The sequence below is a fragment of the Maniola jurtina genome, chromosome 13 (assembly GCF_905333055.1).
Source record: "Maniola jurtina chromosome 13, ilManJurt1.1, whole genome shotgun sequence".
In the NCBI taxonomy this organism is placed as follows: Eukaryota; Metazoa; Arthropoda; class Insecta; order Lepidoptera; family Nymphalidae; genus Maniola; species Maniola jurtina.
The window spans coordinates 3,253,290-3,271,563 of record NC_060041.1 but is presented as its reverse complement, the minus strand read 5'-3'; the positions used below and the strand labels follow the sequence as shown (position 1 = coordinate 3,271,563).

Genomic DNA, 18,274 nt, shown 5'->3' with positions numbered 1-18,274 from the left:
CTCTGTGACTTAACCGCTCTAGTAGAATGCCACTGCCACTACCAGCCGCACTTACTAATAAAACTAAAAAATCATAACCCTTCCTTTCGGCTTTGCCGTAGTCGGGTAATAAATGGCAAAAGCACTAATTATAATTATTATCGTTTGAATTAATTTTAGCTTCATAAAAATTGATAAGTTCCAACTATTAAAAAATTAAAAATGATATCGTTACTTTGGGTATTATGAGAGACGATAACGTTATCGAAATTTTAAATTCAGTTTAGCTTAAAAGTTTTACCAGTAGTAGTAGGTAGGGTAGTATCACGCAGTATTAAAAGGCCACTGACCCTTTGTTTAACCTTTTAAAACCAAACAAAATGACAGCAAAAACGAAAATCCTACAAATATACATAGCGGATTTTACATGCGCAGCAACCATTATGAATCATAGACAAAATCGGAAAAAGAGCTAGAGCTTTCAAAATTGTTTTGTTTACAAAAATCAAAAATGTCGTTAGCGAAACGTCAGGAGAGTTGTTTATAATTCATTGTTATTGCTATTTTCTAATTAATTTATTGTTATTTTTAAAAAGTTCCGCGATGTTCACTTTTTTTTTATTCAATAAATTCTATTATTGAGCTATGGAAATTGAAGAAACCGAAGATAAACACGTTTCAAATTGCGAAGAATCTCACACTGCTTGTTCCGCAGTTAATAATTTAATTTTGGATTATTATAAAAAGTTTGGGAGGAAGCGAGATTTAGAGCAGTTTTTCTCGCTATCGACAGCGCAAAGTGAACTGAGAGACCCGTCTAGTTTGTTTTGGAGGAGAATGAAATCTCAGGACGAGTCTTCGGATTCTGGTGGCAAGAGGAGCGAATCTTCTACAGAACTTTGCCGGATTTCTATCAAGTGTTCCATTCCGGAGCCTTCTACTTCTCAGGTTTGCAACAACTTTTACTTATAGTTATATATTTTACTCACAGAGCAGGTACCTACCTATACACAAACAGGTAATGTGACCTAGTTACAATCTATTGATTACCTATTCATGAAAATTACTTGAACTCATCTGTCTTGCTGAATTATTGGTGTCAAAACTCAAGTGGTACTAAATTTCGCACTTTACCTTCTCGTTGTGCCTTGGTTTGTTGTTTAGGTGTTCATTGTTTGTATAATGAATGATTACATTCTTAATGTGTAATGTTAACTTTAAATATTATAATTATGTCAACACTTAAATAATTTTGTATTTGCAATATTGTCTTTTCTCTCTTTTAACCTACCAGACACTGTATTTGAAAATAGATCATCATAAAAACAGAATTTTCGTATTTTCCATTATAACCAGTTCATGCTTTGATAAATAGTTTACTTTTACAGGTTGAACTGTCAAGAGTTAAAAGTGATTCTGAATCTCCTCCCATAATAAGGGAGGAAGTGATTGTGGAAGAACCCACGGAACATTCTGAAAACGAATCTGTAAAATCGGATGATGTGGAGTCACAGAAATGTAAGTAATATGGGACACTGATACAAGCAAATCATTTTAAAATTAATTAATATTAAAATCAAACTTATTTAGTTGCATTTTACAATCAAGTTCCAAATCTTTATAATGGCGGCTTTTTCTGTATATTTTTAAGTCAAAGTATACTTTTTTTCAGCTATTGATGGTACTTTAGACACTTCGACTAATAAGCCCCATTCACCTACGAGTAGTATAACTTCTCAACGCAAGCTTGAATGGGACTCCTTAGCAGATGTGGGCTATGCTAATGAAAGTGACAGAAAGAATTCAGCATCCAGTCTCAGCACTTTGGAAAGAATGGCTTTGCAACAGCAATATTCATATAATGACACAAAAAATAGTGAAATAGGAAATCCTACCGCACAGTCCACACCATTGGATGCAAATGAAACTAAATCAAAACACAAGAAAGGTGCTGTAAAGAAAACAACAAAAATATATAAAAAGGACATTGAGTCAGTTGAATTATCTATTCCACAAAATACTGATAATAATCCACAACCTATAAATCTTAACTTGACTAAACACATATCTTTTAATGTTGATAGAAATGGCAGTGTTGTTATTGAAAATATGACAAAAAATGTTTCTTTGAGCCCTGAAAAGGTGTCAGTAGAAACTGAAGTTACTCCACAAATTAAAATGGATAAGGAAATTCAAACTACTTTGAATAGAAGTAAAGACAAATCCTCCAGCTCTGGTGAAAAAGTAAAGGATGCAGAACCTCAAGTTAAAAGGTATCCTGTACTAATAAGTTTAAATACCTTAAAGAAAAAAACTAAAAAGAAAAAAGTGAGAAGAATTAAAAGACAACACAGTAAGAAGAGACTGATAACTGATAAAGAAAATGTGCCACTAGAGAAAAGTGGAGACCAGCTATCAGAAGCTGAGAGTTTCGAATATATGCCAGGGCATATTTATAACCAGAATCACATGAAATATGATCACCGTAAGAATTACGTTGCTGATAATAAATCAAGCCTAGAATCAAGTGGGCTAACTACAGACTCAAGTAAAACCACAAAATATTCATTCACCAAAGATTTAGAAAAGAGCATTGATATCCTTAAATCTGCTCTTGACCAAAAATATGAAGATGCCAACTTAAGACAGAATCTCATTAAAGACATAGTGCAAAAACTCGTAGAGTCTAAATATAAAGGTGACAAAAGCTCAACAGAGTTTTTATCAGGGTTGAGTTTCAATAGTAAAAGATTAGGTTTAGGAGATAATAATTATACTACCACAAGTACCTCAGATACAAATAATACTGCCAATGAAACCAAACCATCAAAACCAAAGAAATCTATTTTACGCATGGACAAATTCAATGCAAATCCCATTGCCTCAACATCACAAAGTGTTCCCAATATTCCTAGTTATACAAAAAATGAAAAAGTTATTGAATCAAAAATTTCAAAGTCCATAGATCTTTCTAATACTGATTCTGATGTTCCGAACAAAAGTAAAGCTTTGTCTGATGTAGGAGTAGATAAAACATCTTCAGAAGAATTGTACAAAAAGTATTTAGAAGCATTAAAAAGAGAACAAGCATATAAGAGGCATTTAAAAGAAAAAGAAATGTTCCTAAAACAAAAGCTAGTTAGTTCTGATGCTGTTCGTAATGCTATAAGGCAAGTTGATGCTAAAGCTCAGAATCGGATAAAAGACCTAATGAAAGACTTGATTAGAAACAATTATGATGATGGATCAGGTGATGCAAGCAAATTGGAAGGTGGATCAAGTGCTTATATAAATACAGAAAAATATAATTCTCTAAGAAAACAAAAAAGTCATTCTGTATTCACACTGTCATCAGGTACTTCTGAAAATCGTTGTAAAAATGTACCTGTTGTAAACAAACATCACAATGCAGGCACTTCAAAAATTGATGGTAAATTTGAGAAACATTACTGTTGCTGTCCTCTTCATGCAGTACATCCTAAAGTCGGAGTTACAGATAGTTCAGTGCAAGTGAATATTCAATCTTGTAGGAACGACGATTTGCCTTATCATAAAACAAAAGAAATGTTCCAGCAACCAGAGATACTTGAAATAAAGCGGGCTCAATGTGAAAAATGTAAAAGTCCACGTGATAGACCACAAACTGCATCTGATGGCGCAAAAGATGATTTTAAATATGTTTGCCTATGTACTGAAGATGGTGTAATGTCACAAGAAATGCCTGAAAACTTTTTAATATATAAATGTTCTAGATTACCCAGCAAAAATATAAAATTAGAAGATATAGTATCTAAAGTTGGAAACACTGCTAGTGGAAGCTCTAGTAATTTCACATCACCTCGTCAAAAGATATCTTCATTCAAAAGCCAAGACTGTGATAGAAAATGTTTGGTTATTAAAGATAGTACTAGTTCAAATAATCAAACTTCAAAATCATCACAAACTAACATCAACTTACCACTAATTCTCCGAGGTACTAATAGTCAACAAAGTGCTGGCTCTACATCAACAGAATATAGAGAAAATGGGTTTGATATACTGGAACCACAACATAACAAACCAAATATTATAATACATGAGGCTACAAGATGCATCCAAACTGAAATCAGTATTGACCCAAAGATATCTGATCCATCTTTATCTGACATAAATATTGTGAATGATGAAAATTGTGTTGAATTAATAAATGAAAGATATAAAAAAGTTTCCCAGCCTGCTTTGGAGAAAAATGATATCCACCAATTTGAAAAAACTTGTGTTCAAGTGCAAAGTAGTGAAAGTAGTTTGCCTGAAAGTAAAAAGAAATTACAAACTGGGTCTGACAAATGCATAAGTACAAGTGCTGAAGAAGAGTTTACTTTTGTTCAAAAAGTTGACAAAGAAGTACAATCTTCTGATCAGGTCACCAATGATGATACAAATAGAGTTGATAATAACCAAACAAACAATTTTACGATACCTATACAAGGCACAAATATGACGCTAAAAGTTAGTCTAGGTTCTGGGAGCAACAGACCACCTTTTGATGAGACTATATCACCAAAAGAAATAAAAACTAATAAAAATGTTATGTCTAAAGGAACTGAGACAGTAAAGCCTACAGTTGTTGAAACCGCTACGTCATTGCAAGAAGAGTGCTCTAAAGGAGTGCAGTCAAGTAATACGAACATTTTTGAAGAATATTATCGAAAGCCACCAAAAACCATATGTAGGGAAAATAAAAATACATACAGAGATAATTTTGATTCTCAGGATAAGTACAGTGAAAAACCTAATGCCCCATCTAAGTCTTCTTGTGTAACTGCTTCTGTCAGTACTGAATGCAAATATAACACTTATCCAACAGAGGATCGAAGCCACATTCAAAAACCTCTACTTCGTTCTAATACTGATCCTAGCAAAATAGAAAAAGCTAGTCATGTTACATTTCACAAGAATATCATTAAAAATACAGAGAATCAACCAGAGGTTGCTGAAATAGCTCAGAGGCAATCAGAAGCAATATCACCAAAACAGCAAGAAAAAGCTGCTTCTTGTTCCTCTGAGACATCTTCTAAATCTATGGAGACAAGTTGCAAAAGCAAAGTAAGTTCAGACACTGATAAACTGTTTAAGTCATCTAGTAGTGGCACAGATGGTCAAACAAAGATGCTTGGTACTAATGATCCTGTGCTAGATATAATACAAGATATAACTAAACGGTATTCAAAAAAAGATATTGAAAAGAGCAAAAGAAAGAAATGCTTTAAAGAAATTATTAGTGTTCTCAGTTATCTATTAGATACTGAAGAAAGTACAGACCATGATCAGAATAAAGCATCATGCTCATCTGCTTTTGATGTTTATGATGCAAGGGAAAATTTGCCAGATAAAGAAAGCACTGACTCTATTCCAGAGAAGACTTTAGTAGATAAAGCAGTACAGTTATCCACCAAAAAGTCCAAATCGCACAAGACGTGCACTGAATCATCAGATCTTCCTACATCAACTGACTTTCCCAGTACATCTTCTGATGCAGCAACATGCAAAGTTTTGAATAAAATTAAAAAGGAATGTGAAAAGTACCACCAGAAACGATGCAAACTGCATACGAGTGGTAAAAAATGCGAAGGTTCTAGCAGTACTTCAGTAAATTGCGATCAATGTAGTCGCGTCCATCACTGTTCTTGTAGAGGACACAAATGTAAAAGTCATAGAACGAAAACTGTTGAGAAAACAAAGAAAAAATGCGTGGCCTACAACTTGATCATTCAAACATCAGATAGTCTTGTGAGTGAAGAAACAAATTGCGGTAATAATCGCCGTCAATTGCAGAATATAATCGTAAAAGTTCCTTCAAAGCGGAAGGTTGAAAATGTGCCTTTTAAAGAAATGGCTTCAAAAATTGAGAGAAACATACCTGACTGTAGCCCTCGGGGCAACTCGCGAGGTAACCGATCAAAAAGTTTGCCCAATGACAGTGAAATATCCAGTTCAGACGAAATTATCAGGAAGGCTCAAGATTATACTGTAAGGGAATTTTTAGAAAAAAATCGCCCAGATTTTATAGAGAAATGTTCCAATCGGCAAGATTGTTTGAAACTGATCAGTGAATCCAGGTAACTTGATAATATTTTTTAACTGACTTCATTTGGTAAAAAGGTCTATTAGTTTTAATCGTATAAAATCAGTACCTAGTCCTTGACTCCTAAAATAAGTTTGTGCAGAGTATATAAGACATGTGGTAACAAAGGCATAATCAATAAAGTCAAACTTGTAGAAGATAGAGTAGAACTCACCAATTTTTCTTACTCTAGGCCAAGAGATGGCTGCCCTCCTGGATTGAATATGATAGTTGTGCATCCTCCAACATGTAATGGAAATTCTTGTATGGAAACTTGCAATATGTGTTATGGAGGTATTTTGTTAAACTCATTTTACATTTTATTTTATTAGTAAAAATAATTAATGGAGCTTTATGGTAAGAAAAAAAAGTAAAAATAATTCAAGAAATGAAATAGAGTATTTTTCTAGGTTTACCAATCAGTAACTGTAATGCTTGTGCATATAATAGTGTCCATTGCGTTCAGAATGAAGTGACAAAAATTGGTGAGTCTACTAAATTACTTACAGTCAGTGACGGATTAACCCTTAAACAAATTAAGCAATTGCCTAGGGCATCACGTCTGAGGGGCACCAGAAGAAGCACAAAAAAAAAACCATCCTTAGGGCATCACGTCTCACTCTCACGTCACCAAAAACCACACCAAAAAAAGTTTCTAGGACTAATTTGAAGATTCGCTCGTTTTAAGTTGACATAGAGTCCGATCTAGAGTCATAACCCCACTCCCGCTTGCCCACTCGCTGCCCGCTTGTGCATTCGACAATTCGAACCTAACTACTCCACTTCTAAAGTACATTACATCTCATCATCTTATTTTACAAAAAACTAATGTTTTTAGGCGGTAAAGGTTTAAAGACCGATTCTAGTGGACATACGGATAGTAGTCCAGTAATTCTGTAATATGAGATGGAAAGTTTTCAGAATGTTATGCAAATTGGTGGTTTTATAGATTTCGATGTGCTCTTTCCGAATTTTTATTTTGCCACCTCGTACCTTTGCCGCTCGCGCCGCCATCTTGGAAAAATGGCGCCCAAAAACAGTTTTTTCACGATAACTTCTTTCCCACTCATTTTACGATAAAAATGGCTATGTAACAATTAAACTAGAGACAATTTCCTACAATTTGTGTAGTCACCTTTTTTTGTAGACTCAATAGTTTCAGCGTACGAGTGCCACAAAGCCCACTCCAACACTCGTTTTGGCTAAATAACTCATTTCCACCCCACCATGTGGTAGAGTGAGTGGCGTGATTTTTTTTATGGTATCTCCAGGAACCGGTAGTCACCTTCAATTTAAGCCATCAGTTCGACCAGAGAATACTAACACTCTTCAGAATTCTGCTCGAGATAAGAGTAAATATACTGCATCGCAGTTTCGATCTCACGTACATATGAGCCTTTTTTTTTGGGTTTTAAACCCAAAAGATGCCCATGGGACCTTATTACTAAGCCTCCGCTGTCATCCGTTTGCTTGTCCGTCTGTCCGTCTGTCTGTCAGCGTGCTGTATCTCATGAACCGTAATAGGTAAAAAGTTGAAATTTTCACATAATGTGTATTTTTATTGCCGTTATAATAACAATTAATAATAAAAATTTCAAAATGGCCGCCATGAAAAAATATAAAAAAGAGCATTATTTCTTGTATTATGGTACGGAACCCTTCCTATGTGAGTTGGACTCGCACTTGACCGATTTTTCGGCGTCTCGAGCATGTTTATAATGTGGTCGCAGTCAATACACAATATCGCAATTCGTGCATGAAAAGTTTTACCTCGCACTACAAACTAAAAAAATAAAAAAATGGGTCAAGTGCAAGCCCAACTCGCACACGAAGGGTTCCGTACCATCAAACAAGAAATAACATTACTTTTTTGTTTTTTTTTCATGTCAGCCATTTTGAAATTTTTATTATTTTTTGTTATAACGGCAATAAAAATACACATTATGTGAAAAAAACACATTATGTGAATGTGTGTGTAAAAATACACATTTGGTGAAAAATTCAACTCTCTATCTATTACGGTTCACGAGATACAGCCCGCTGACAGACAAACAGACGGACGGCCGGATGAACGGAAGACAGCGGAGACTTAGTAATAAGGTCCCGTTGGCATCCTTTGGGTTCGAAACCCAAAAAAAAAGGTCCATATTCATATGAGATCGAAACTGCGATGCAGTATATTTACTCTTATCTCGAGCAGAATTCTGAAGAGTGTTAGTATTCTCTGAATGAAGTGATGGCTTAAATTGAAGGTGACTACCGTCTCCTGGAGATACCATAAAAAAAATCACACCACTCACTCTACCACATGGTGGTGTGGAAATGAGTTATTTAGCCAAAACGTGTGTTGGAGTGGGCTTTGTGGCGCTCGTACGCTGAAACTATTGAGTCTACAAAAAAAGGTGACTACACAAATTGTAGGAAATTGTCTTTAGTTTAATTGTTACATAGCCATCTTTATCGTAAAATGAGTGGGAAAGAAGTTATCGTGAAAAAACTGTTTTTGGGCGCCATTTTTCCAAGATGGCGGCGCGAGCGGCAAAGGTACGAGGTGGCAAAATAAAAATTCGGAAAGAGCACATCGAAATCTATAAAACCACCAATTTGCATAACATTCTGAAAACTTTCCAGATAAGCCCCTTTTTGACGACCAAATTACTGGGCTATAGGGGGGCCCACGGGCATGGATTGCTTAGGGCACCAAGTAGTCTTAATCCGTCACTGCTTACAGTACTAACTTTAGAAAGAGATAATCAGCTTCGGCTTCGTAGAGCGTCGTCTTTGTCATTCATACATATGATAAAAATATCCTCAACTCATAACAACTGACTTTATTTCATCGCTATACAATGCATGATAAACTTTAACTTTAATTCTAAACTACTAACTTCTTGAAAACATATTAATAAATTCCAATCTTTTCTGCTTCGAATCAATATCAACCGCTTTTCTTGCCGCCATTTTTCCATCTCCCTCCAACAGTGTTTTCTTTTTTTAATTCAACTCTAGGCAAAGGTAAAATCGCTAACAGTCGGCCATTCTGACCTCATGTCTGTCCTCAGACATCCAATAGGCTCCATTGAAAAAGTTTCTCATTCCATCAAATTCATAGCCTTACTTTGATTTCTTCTTTGGTTGATTGTATGCGAAGAATTTCATCTTTTCTTTACAGAGTTTCTCATTCTATCAAACTCATAGCTTTATCTCAATCTGATGATCATCATCTTTGCTTTAATCAAATCACTTTGGTTGATTATTGCATTCGAAGAATTTCATCTTTTCTTTACAGAGTTTCTCATTCTATCAAACTCATAGCTTTATCTCAATCTGATGATCATCATCTTTGCTTTAATCAAATCACTTTGGTTGATTATTGCATTCGAAGAATTTCATCTTTTCTTGAAAGAGTTTCTCATTCCATCAAACTAATAGTTTTATCTTAATCTGATGATTACCATCTTTGCTTTAACCAAGCTACTTCTTTGGTTGATTGTTGCATTCGAAGAGTTTCAACTTTTCTTGAAAGAGTTTCTCATTCTATCAAACTCATAGCTTTATCTCCATCTGATGATCACCATCTCTGCTTTAATCAAGGAACTTCTTTAGTTGATTGTTGCATTCGAAGAATTTCATCTTGAAAGAGTTTCTTATTCCATCAAACATCAAATAGTTTTATCTTAATCTCATGATCACTATTATGGTCTTTAATTAAACCACATCTTTGGTTGATTGAAACATTCGAAGAATTATATCGTTTCGGCCATCCTTTTCTTAGAATGTCCTCATTCTTGTATTTCTTGCTTCTTATAACTTCTCCTAATCATCGTCTATTCGTATACATCTTCTATTCATCGACATAAAATATCAACAGCTTTATGATAACTGACGATTCCTGTTTACATGTTCTCTAAGCTCGCTAAGCTAGTTTGTGTCATGACGACACGCTCACCCACATGATCACAACAATCTTATTAACTTTATCATTTCCACCATAGTGGCCCTCTCATCAACATAATGGTCGCAAACTAATAGTCTCAATCTCTTTTTGTGATCGTCATCATATTATATCATTTACGCCATGGCAGCCCGCTCACAAGCCTATGGTCGCAAACTTAATAATCTCATTCTCTTATCAACATCTCAATCATCATCTTAATTAACTATATCATTTGCGCCATGGTGGCCCTCTCACCAACCTAATGGCCGCAAACTAATAGTCTCAATCTCTTATTGTGATCGTCATCATATCCACAACATCATGACATCAGTAAAATATCCATGATCATTATGTCAATGATGCCTGAAAAAAACATAATAAAAACAATTAAGCAGTATCTGAGTTCTTTAAATAAGCAAATGTAGTGTAAATTCAGAAATATACTCACTTATTAATACTTGACATCATTGTCTAACTATATCATTTATGCCATGGCAGCCCGCTCACTAGCCTATGGTCGTAAACTTAATAGTCTCATTCTCAAATCAACATTTTAATCAACATCTTAGTCATCATCTTAATCATCATCTTAATCATCATTTTAATCATCATCTTAATTAACTATATCATTTACGCCATGTTGGCCCTCTCACCAACCTAATGGTCGCAAACTAATAGTCTTAATCTCTTATTGTGATCGTCATCATATCCACAACGTCATGACATCAGTAAAATATCCATGATCATTATGTCAATGATGCCTGAAAGGAACAAAATAAAAACAATTAAGCAGTATCTGAGTTCTTTAAATAAGTAAATGTAGCGTAACTTTAGAAATATACTCACTTATTATTACTTGACATCATTGTTTAACTATATCATTTACGCCATGGCAGCCCGCTCACTAGCCTATGGTCGTAAACTTAATAGTCTCATTCTCAAATCAACATCTTAATCAACATCTTAGTCATCATCTTAATCATCATCTTAATCATCATTTTAATCATCATGTTAATTAACTATATCATTTACGCCATGTTGGCCCTCTCACCAACCTAATGGTCGCAAACTAATAGTCTCAATCTCTTATTGTGATCGTCATCATATCCACAACGTCATGACATCAGTAAAATATCCATGATCATTATGTCAATGATGCCTGAAAGGAACAAAATAAAAACAATTAAGCAGTATCTGAGTTCTTTAAATAAGTAAATGTAGCGTAACTTTAGAAATATACTCACTTATTATTACTTGACATCATTGTTTAACTATATCATTTACGCCATGGCAGCCCGCTCACTAGCCTATGGTCGTAAACTTAATAGTCTCATTCTCTTATCAACATCTTAATCATCATTTTAATCATCATCTTAATTAACTATATCATTTACGCCATGGTGGCCCTCTCACCAACCTAATGGTCGTAAACTAATAGTCTCAATCTCTTATTGTGATCGTCATCATATCCACAACGTCATGACATCAGTAAAATATCCATGATCATTATGTCAATGATGCCTGAAAGGAACAAAATAAAAACAATTAAGCAGTATCTGAGTTCTTTAAATAAGTAAATGAAGTGTTTAACTTTAGAAATATACTCGCTTATTATTACGTGTCATCATTATCTAACTATATCATTTGCGCCATGGTGGCCCTCTCTCCAACCTAATGGTCGCAAACTAATAGTCTCATTCTTTTATCAACATCTTAATCATCATTTTAATCATCATCTTAATTAACTATATCATTTACGCCATGGTGGCCCTCTCACCAACCTAATGGTCGTAAACTAATAGTCTCATTCTCTTATTGTAATCGTTATCATATCCACAACGTCATAGCAGCATTCTTATTTTGGTATAATATCTTCTGATCATTTCAATAGCTCATTTGTTTCTTGTAAGTCATTAATCTCTCTATTAAACTATGATCTTTAATAAGTCGTTAATTGTAGCGCATTTACGCCTTGATCATCATTATAGATTGTTGCTGAAACAGAAAGCAAACACAAAGCAGCAACAAAATCGCAATTAAACATTTATTAAAGCATTATGGTACCTGATTTTTGTTTACTTTTAGTTTTACTAGTGTATAAAATAAAATGAACTTTTATGTATCTACCCAATTACATTAAGACTTCAGAATTTGAACTAACTAGCATTTTTATAAAGGACAAGAACAATTTAAGCCTACGGATTTACATTCTAGACCATTTTAAAACAATCGATATGAATCTGTGTTTGTATTAAATTCCTCACTAAATTTATCATTGTTTGGAACTGAAAATGTTATTGAAGGTTTCATTTTCTCAGCTGTCGCTATTATATACATTTGTATTGAGCTTAGTGTACTATCTACACTGCTTACTTCATTGCGGTCATATCCTAGCACTTTGTCATTATGACCTATGGGAAACTTTCCATCGAGCATCACGCAGTACTACCATTATGCTGCTGTATTAAATTTTTAAAAGTCTGTATACAATATTATATAATATTCTTGTGCTTTGAACCTTATACATTGCAATTTTTTGTACGTCATAGTAATAATTTGCCATTTATTTCTCATTATTATTTATGCAACAGCCTCAGTGTTTTCAATGCGAGCTTTACAAGCAAGATGATGAAATTTCATAGTCAAGATATTCTAATCTAGTCTGGCGAAATTAAAAGTAAGTTTAGCTTCTCTAAGCATTTCTAATGCTTGTTGTTATTTATCAACGCCTTCGTCAATAGTTTTAAATAAAATAATATCACCCATTAAGCTAGAAGGAACTCTAAGTATCATTTCCGTGACAATATTTTGTTAATTAGCCGTTGAAAAAGAAGACTGGAGTAGTGCAAATACCAGAGAGCATTCAGTTATACCTAAAGTGGCTTAGAATTAGGTACAATTATATAAACAAATTATTGTGTCTGGAAGTTCTGTCAAATCTTCCCATGTCAATATATTGAAACCTTTTGGTAATAGTAATTGAAGCGTAAGTTAAGGGTTTGGTGTGAGTAAGTGAGCCAGAGTAAGTAGGTATGTATAACATAAGCGTTTATAATTTCATTTACCTACTGAGTTGATTTCTAGGGTTCTCTGTATCTTAGCAGTATGCTATAATGCATTAGTAAACCCTTTAATATTGGCCATTCATCAGTGTGAATTTTAAAATAGGTAAATCTTTATCGCATTAATTCTCTTATTATGTTGTGACTTGTGACCCGTGGCCATAAAGGACTTCCTGTTCTCGCTGAGTTAAAAGTTAGTAGTTAGTACCAGGGTGCTCAAACTTAGTACAAAAGTAGGGAAATGTATTTCGTATTATACTTCAAAATTACATAGTACGCAAAATTCTGCGTTGTAATACTAAAATAACAATATTTTAATTTAGCAGTGTTGTAATCAAGTAATTTAATCTTCAATAGATGGCGGTATGTGGCATCTTGTAAGGTGTACCTATCAGCTCATGAAAAAAAACTACTAAGGCGATAGCTTTTATAAAAAGCTTCATTTTATATTGTCTTTGAGTTAAGCTATCATTTCGGCAGTCAAGTTCATCACAGTGATATATTTTGAGCACCTGAGTTAAGAATCTTGTTCAATGAGTAATTTGTTAGTGAACAAGGACTTTTGTATTTATACAAATGAAAGTGTATTATTTCTAGTGTAATTTGTAGTGTAATCAGCAAAATATTTAAGTTAGGTACAATGTAAATGATCAATTTTTTTAAGTAAGTATAAAAAAATATAAATCATCCTAAAAATAATTTTGCTTCATTCAAATAAAACGGACGCATAAACTGTCAAAACATCGAATCCCGTCCATCATCTGGCCATTGAAAAAACGACCCAGAACTTAACCATACAACCCTTAATTATAGAAAAAGTACCTACCTAGTATAATATATTTATGCGCCATCGTAGGCACTATAGCTATAATACCTATATACGCAGGTATAGATTCAATTCCCTTAGTTCCAAATTTGAAATCTAGGGGCACTAGTGATGCATTTCCAAATTAACCTCTCGTCTGTGTTGGCATGGATCCTTGCGGGCGGCTTGTCTGTGTTGTCATGGATCCATGCCATCCATGTCTATACTACCTTGCCTTCTTTTATTGGATTTTAAGCTTTATTAGTATTTAAATAGAGTTTAAAGTCTAATATTATAATATAGACAGATAAATAACGAACAATAAACAGTCATTCATTTCGTTCAAAGTACCAAGCGTTGCTTGGTACGTCCATTTGAATTTCACTTCCCGCGCGCAGGTGACGTCATTTCACACAGACAACGGAGATTTATTTTTAATACTTATAACAGACGAGAGGTTAAGGCCCGTAGTTTGGTCTCTATTTCCTATATTTACAAAGTACTTTATGGTTAGTACCAATTGTTTCAGCAAAGACGATTCCGTCTTTCTATTAGTACTCGAAGTAGACGAATTTGATGTTATTGATAACGAACGTTGTCGTTTGCGGTTCTTTGGCCGCTTTTAAAGCTTAATGTAAGCTTAATGTTAATCTAATGTTAGAGTGTTAATCATTTCAGACATGGTCCATGCGAGTTAAGTTAAATTGTAATAACAATACTATGTTTTTATAATAATTCCAAATGTTCATTGAAAATATTACAATAAAACTTAAAGTTAGCCATTTCTAATTACTACTGTACAAATCATGCTCGCGTGGAATGGTGCCAAAAATACTGGCTACATTTCCGCGCTGGACAGCCAGACAAATGTTACAAGTGTTTTATAATACTGCACTATAATTGACCCATATTCGGATATCCATCATGTGCTACTGCGCTAAAAAAAATGCCTAATGCATAATTTTAGTAGTCTAAAACCATCTACGCATTATTTTGTCTTCCTAATGAAACTGGTTTGGAGCATATCGGGTGGATGGTTTCAAAGTCTTTAACGGACGCAAGTAAAACCATTTTATAAAACCACCAACCAAAAACCTTCAACGAAATAATGAATGAGTATTGAGTAATTATTATTATTAATTATCATGTTTTAAGGACATTCAACTTTTAGAAGTAAAAGATTCCCGCCTATAATTTTCCCGCGCACATATTTCTAAATTTTTTAAATGTACGAATTCTCTATGGTGGTTGTTATGGTGTCTCCACACTTGTAACAATTCAGTAGCAGACAGTAGTCAGTAGCTGTAATTACCCAACAAACACAGATCTACACGCATGCGTCTAGAATAACCATTACAATTTAATCTTATTAATTATTTAATTTATTTAAATTTTACCAAAAAAAATATTCAATAGATAGGTACATACTTAAGTTTTTGACTAAGAAAAAAAATATTGAAATTAAATCCAAGAAAAATAAAACCTGGCTGTACGGTCTACGACCTTTGCCTTTTCTGAAGAGGATAAATTAAAAAAAAACTATTGCTATTACCAACTAATTAAATATTTTCAAACATATTATGAAAATAATTATATTTACTGATAACAATCATTTGTAATCGAAACAAAATCAATTAATTACCCATTTCAAAACTCTTGAATTACATTAAATGAATAATAAATAGTGCTCACAAAGTTGTGGGCGTTGAGTAATCCCACTTCTGAACTGATAAAAATATCCTCAACTCATAACAACTGACTTTATTTCATCGCTATACAATGCATGATAAACTTTAACTTTAATTCTAAACTACTAACTTCTTGAAAACATATTAATAAATTCCAATCTTTTCTGCTTCGAATCAATATCAACCGCTTTTCTTGCCGCCATTTTTCCATCTCCCTCCAACAGTGTTTTCTTTTTTTAATTCAACTCTAGGCAAAGGTAAAATCGCTAACACATATAGTACGCGACAGGTCGACATGGCAATCGGGGTGGGGACGCCCCGCACATCCGCACGGCTGCCACGCTAACCCGGTACGGGATATCGAGGGTGACGTGTGGATGTGTGGGACTGTCGCGTAATGACGTTTTGTCAGTCTCAAAGACAGAAATATGAGAGGCTAGTTTAGAGATTGCGTACTACAGAATTGACCACAGTGTACTTGTATTTGCTTAAACTTGCCTGTTTTACATGCACCATGCAGTTTACGGTATGATTTTTTTTAAATACTTAGTTGAAAAAATACTTTTCAGAGCAATCGAGCGCAAAGCCAAACGTCAATTGCTGTCATTGCAGCTGGACCGCAAACAAGCATTGAATGCTCTTAGCGAATCTGACTTACAAGATTTTGCTAGAGCACTTGGCGATCAATTGAGAAGACAAAAAGGTTGGTTACAATTTTCATTAATCTTCATACAACCAAGAAAGGCTAGGTCAGAATCAGAAATATAGATCTGTGTAGTTAGGTTACAAACTCTAGAGCAGACATAAACATACGGCGGATAGGTATCATGAATTCAATATGGTGTTTAAAATGGCGGATTACACTAGTTTTGATAATATAAGCATCTAAATAATGTAAGATACCAGTTACCTTCAAGGAAAGAGTGAATAGGCATCTGAACCTGTTTGTTGCACTACTTTCGTAACTATACCTGGCACAAGCTTTACGCTTAGTTGGAGGTAAAGGGATATATTGTTGATAATTCTATAATTACACCTACACAATTTTTTAACTAAAATAGTAGGTTGAAATGTATTGCTATCTCTTTCATTATGCTTACTGTGGAAAAGGAAAGCACTAGTTTAAGATTTGATAATGTAGTTTAGAGATTATTTACAACACTATCGGCCACATTTTATGATTAATATTTACGTTTTGTTCTTTCAGTTGCTCCAAAATTTATAAGTGAACGTGAAATGAAGAAACACTCTGAGAAAATTTACAAATCGCTTCCCGAAGTTGTGCAGAAGAAAGAGGAAATTAAGAAGGAAAATATCAAGAAAACTAACTTACTGATGGCTAACATCTTTAGAAAGGTATGATTTTGCTATCCATTGAAATTGAAATATCCTTTTCTGCAGGAAAGAGTGAAAAAAAACAGTTAATTTTAGATCTGTCATTCAACAATTTTGTAGAAGATTTGTAATTCATCTTTATTCTAAAGAATAACTCTTTAGAATAAAGACGAATTGTTTAAAAAAAAAAAACATTTTTTTTTCCTTTAAATAATTTTCTTTAATTTTGTTTCAGAATCTCCAAAAAAAAACTCTCCGTGGCGCTATTAATATATCAAATTACAGTTCAGTTATAAAAATTTGACAAAGAAGTGAACTTAGAATAACTACTATTAATTTTATTGTCTAGAAAGAAATGTGTTTGGCGATTGTTAATAATAGTATTTTTATATTTGTTGACGTCATTATTAGTGATATAAAATTGTATAATGTGTTTATTTCGATGTAATGTATTCTGTTAAAATTCGTAAGGCAATAAAATATTTTTATACATTTCCTTGCTTTATTTCTAATTAGTAAACACCCCACCAGGTACCCCTGTGAAAATCTGTAGTAATCATTATTACAATCTAAATTTTATTGTGACTGGCGAGTTTATGATAGGCATTGTAGCCCTTCGATATACTAGTACTAGGTCTGTGTTGTAGCCAGAGACGTGCTACCTAAACATGATTGTGCACTTCAGCTTTAATTCCCTGCAAAAATAAATTCTGTTGCATTAGCATAAAGTCCAATTTCTAATACAATTATGCTAAGCGGAAAAACGAGCCGAGCGAGAGGTCTATAAATTGGAGTGTGTCACTGTCTAATGGATTGCAAGCATAAAAAAATATTTTCTATGGTACGAATTATGATGTAGCTCACAAAGTTCTTATTCATTGTTTATTTAATTTCAAACAACAAGATTACTTTATTTTGTTTTCGCAGTAATTTTCATACTGTTATCTTTATTTTATAATGTCATTAAAATATCATTTAGTTTAAAAAGTATTATAAATATTTTTTTAAATTAATAGGATGACAACACTGGGTGTCAAGCAAAACAATATGGCGAACATTCTGTACTATACTATACAGAAGTAGTAAGGTAACCATAATTTGATTGTTTAATGGAAGTGTTTTTTTCTGTTTATCGATAGATTTCTCAAAAATGAAGACTTAAGGCAAAAATAGATCGCTGTCGTTCCAGGAAATATCACCAAATATTCGGCAGTTTGCGGAATGCATTTTAAAGCGGAAGATTTTGCTACGGCTTCGTGTGCACTGAATTTTTTTTAAAAAGAAACGCTGTACCATCAATTTTCCCAAAAGTATGCCTTGCTTACGAACTTCCTAAAACTGTTTAGGACCTAAACACATGCACCA

At 33.7% G+C, this 18,274-nt stretch overlaps 1 protein-coding gene and 2 long non-coding RNA genes across 4 annotated transcripts; 1 reads left to right on the top strand and 2 right to left on the bottom strand.

The window, feature by feature from the left end:
- Nucleotides 1–22: 22 nt before the first annotated feature.
- LOC123871094 lies at nt 23–9,203 on the bottom strand. Its single transcript, XR_006797211.1, has 3 exons — nt 8,877–9,203; nt 1,109–1,113; nt 23–32 (listed from the first exon to the last, which is right to left on the bottom strand). It is a non-coding gene; the product is annotated as an uncharacterized LOC123871094 (long non-coding RNA).
- LOC123871080 lies at nt 477–17,401 on the top strand. 2 transcript variants are annotated; one of them, XR_006797209.1, is made up of 7 exons: nt 477–927; nt 1,368–1,497; nt 1,652–6,077; nt 6,276–6,376; nt 6,493–6,567; nt 16,144–16,277; nt 16,782–16,893. XR_006797209.1 is itself a non-coding variant. In XM_045914649.1 (6 exons), exons 1-6 carry the CDS (start codon nt 625–627, stop codon nt 17,211–17,213), a joined length of 5,211 nt encoding a protein of 1,736 aa, XP_045770605.1. In that variant the 5' UTR covers nt 477–624; the 3' UTR covers nt 17,214–17,401. The 2 variants fall into 2 exon arrangements, 1 of the variants encoding a protein (XP_045770605.1); XM_045914649.1 differs by lacking the exons at nt 6,276–6,376; nt 6,493–6,567 and adding an exon at nt 17,145–17,401 and having other exon boundaries at nt 16,782–16,930.
- LOC123871093 lies at nt 10,709–11,668 on the bottom strand. Its single transcript, XR_006797210.1, has 2 exons — nt 10,866–11,668; nt 10,709–10,780 (listed from the first exon to the last, which is right to left on the bottom strand). It is a non-coding gene; the product is annotated as an uncharacterized LOC123871093 (long non-coding RNA).
- Nucleotides 17,402–18,274: the final 873 nt, after the last annotated feature.

Excerpts from the sequence above, each read along its gene's own strand:
- LOC123871080 (XM_045914649.1), top strand. The coding sequence starts at position 625 with ATGGAAATTGAAGAAACCGAAGATAAACACGTTTCAAATTGCGAAGAA. Across the intron at positions 928-1,367 it reads CGGAGCCTTCTACTTCTCAG|GTTGAACTGTCAAGAGTTAA; the intron begins GTTTGCAACAAC and ends TTACTTTTACAG. Across the intron at positions 16,931-17,144 it reads TGGCTAACATCTTTAGAAAG|AATCTCCAAAAAAAAACTCT; the intron begins GTATGATTTTGC and ends ATTTTGTTTCAG.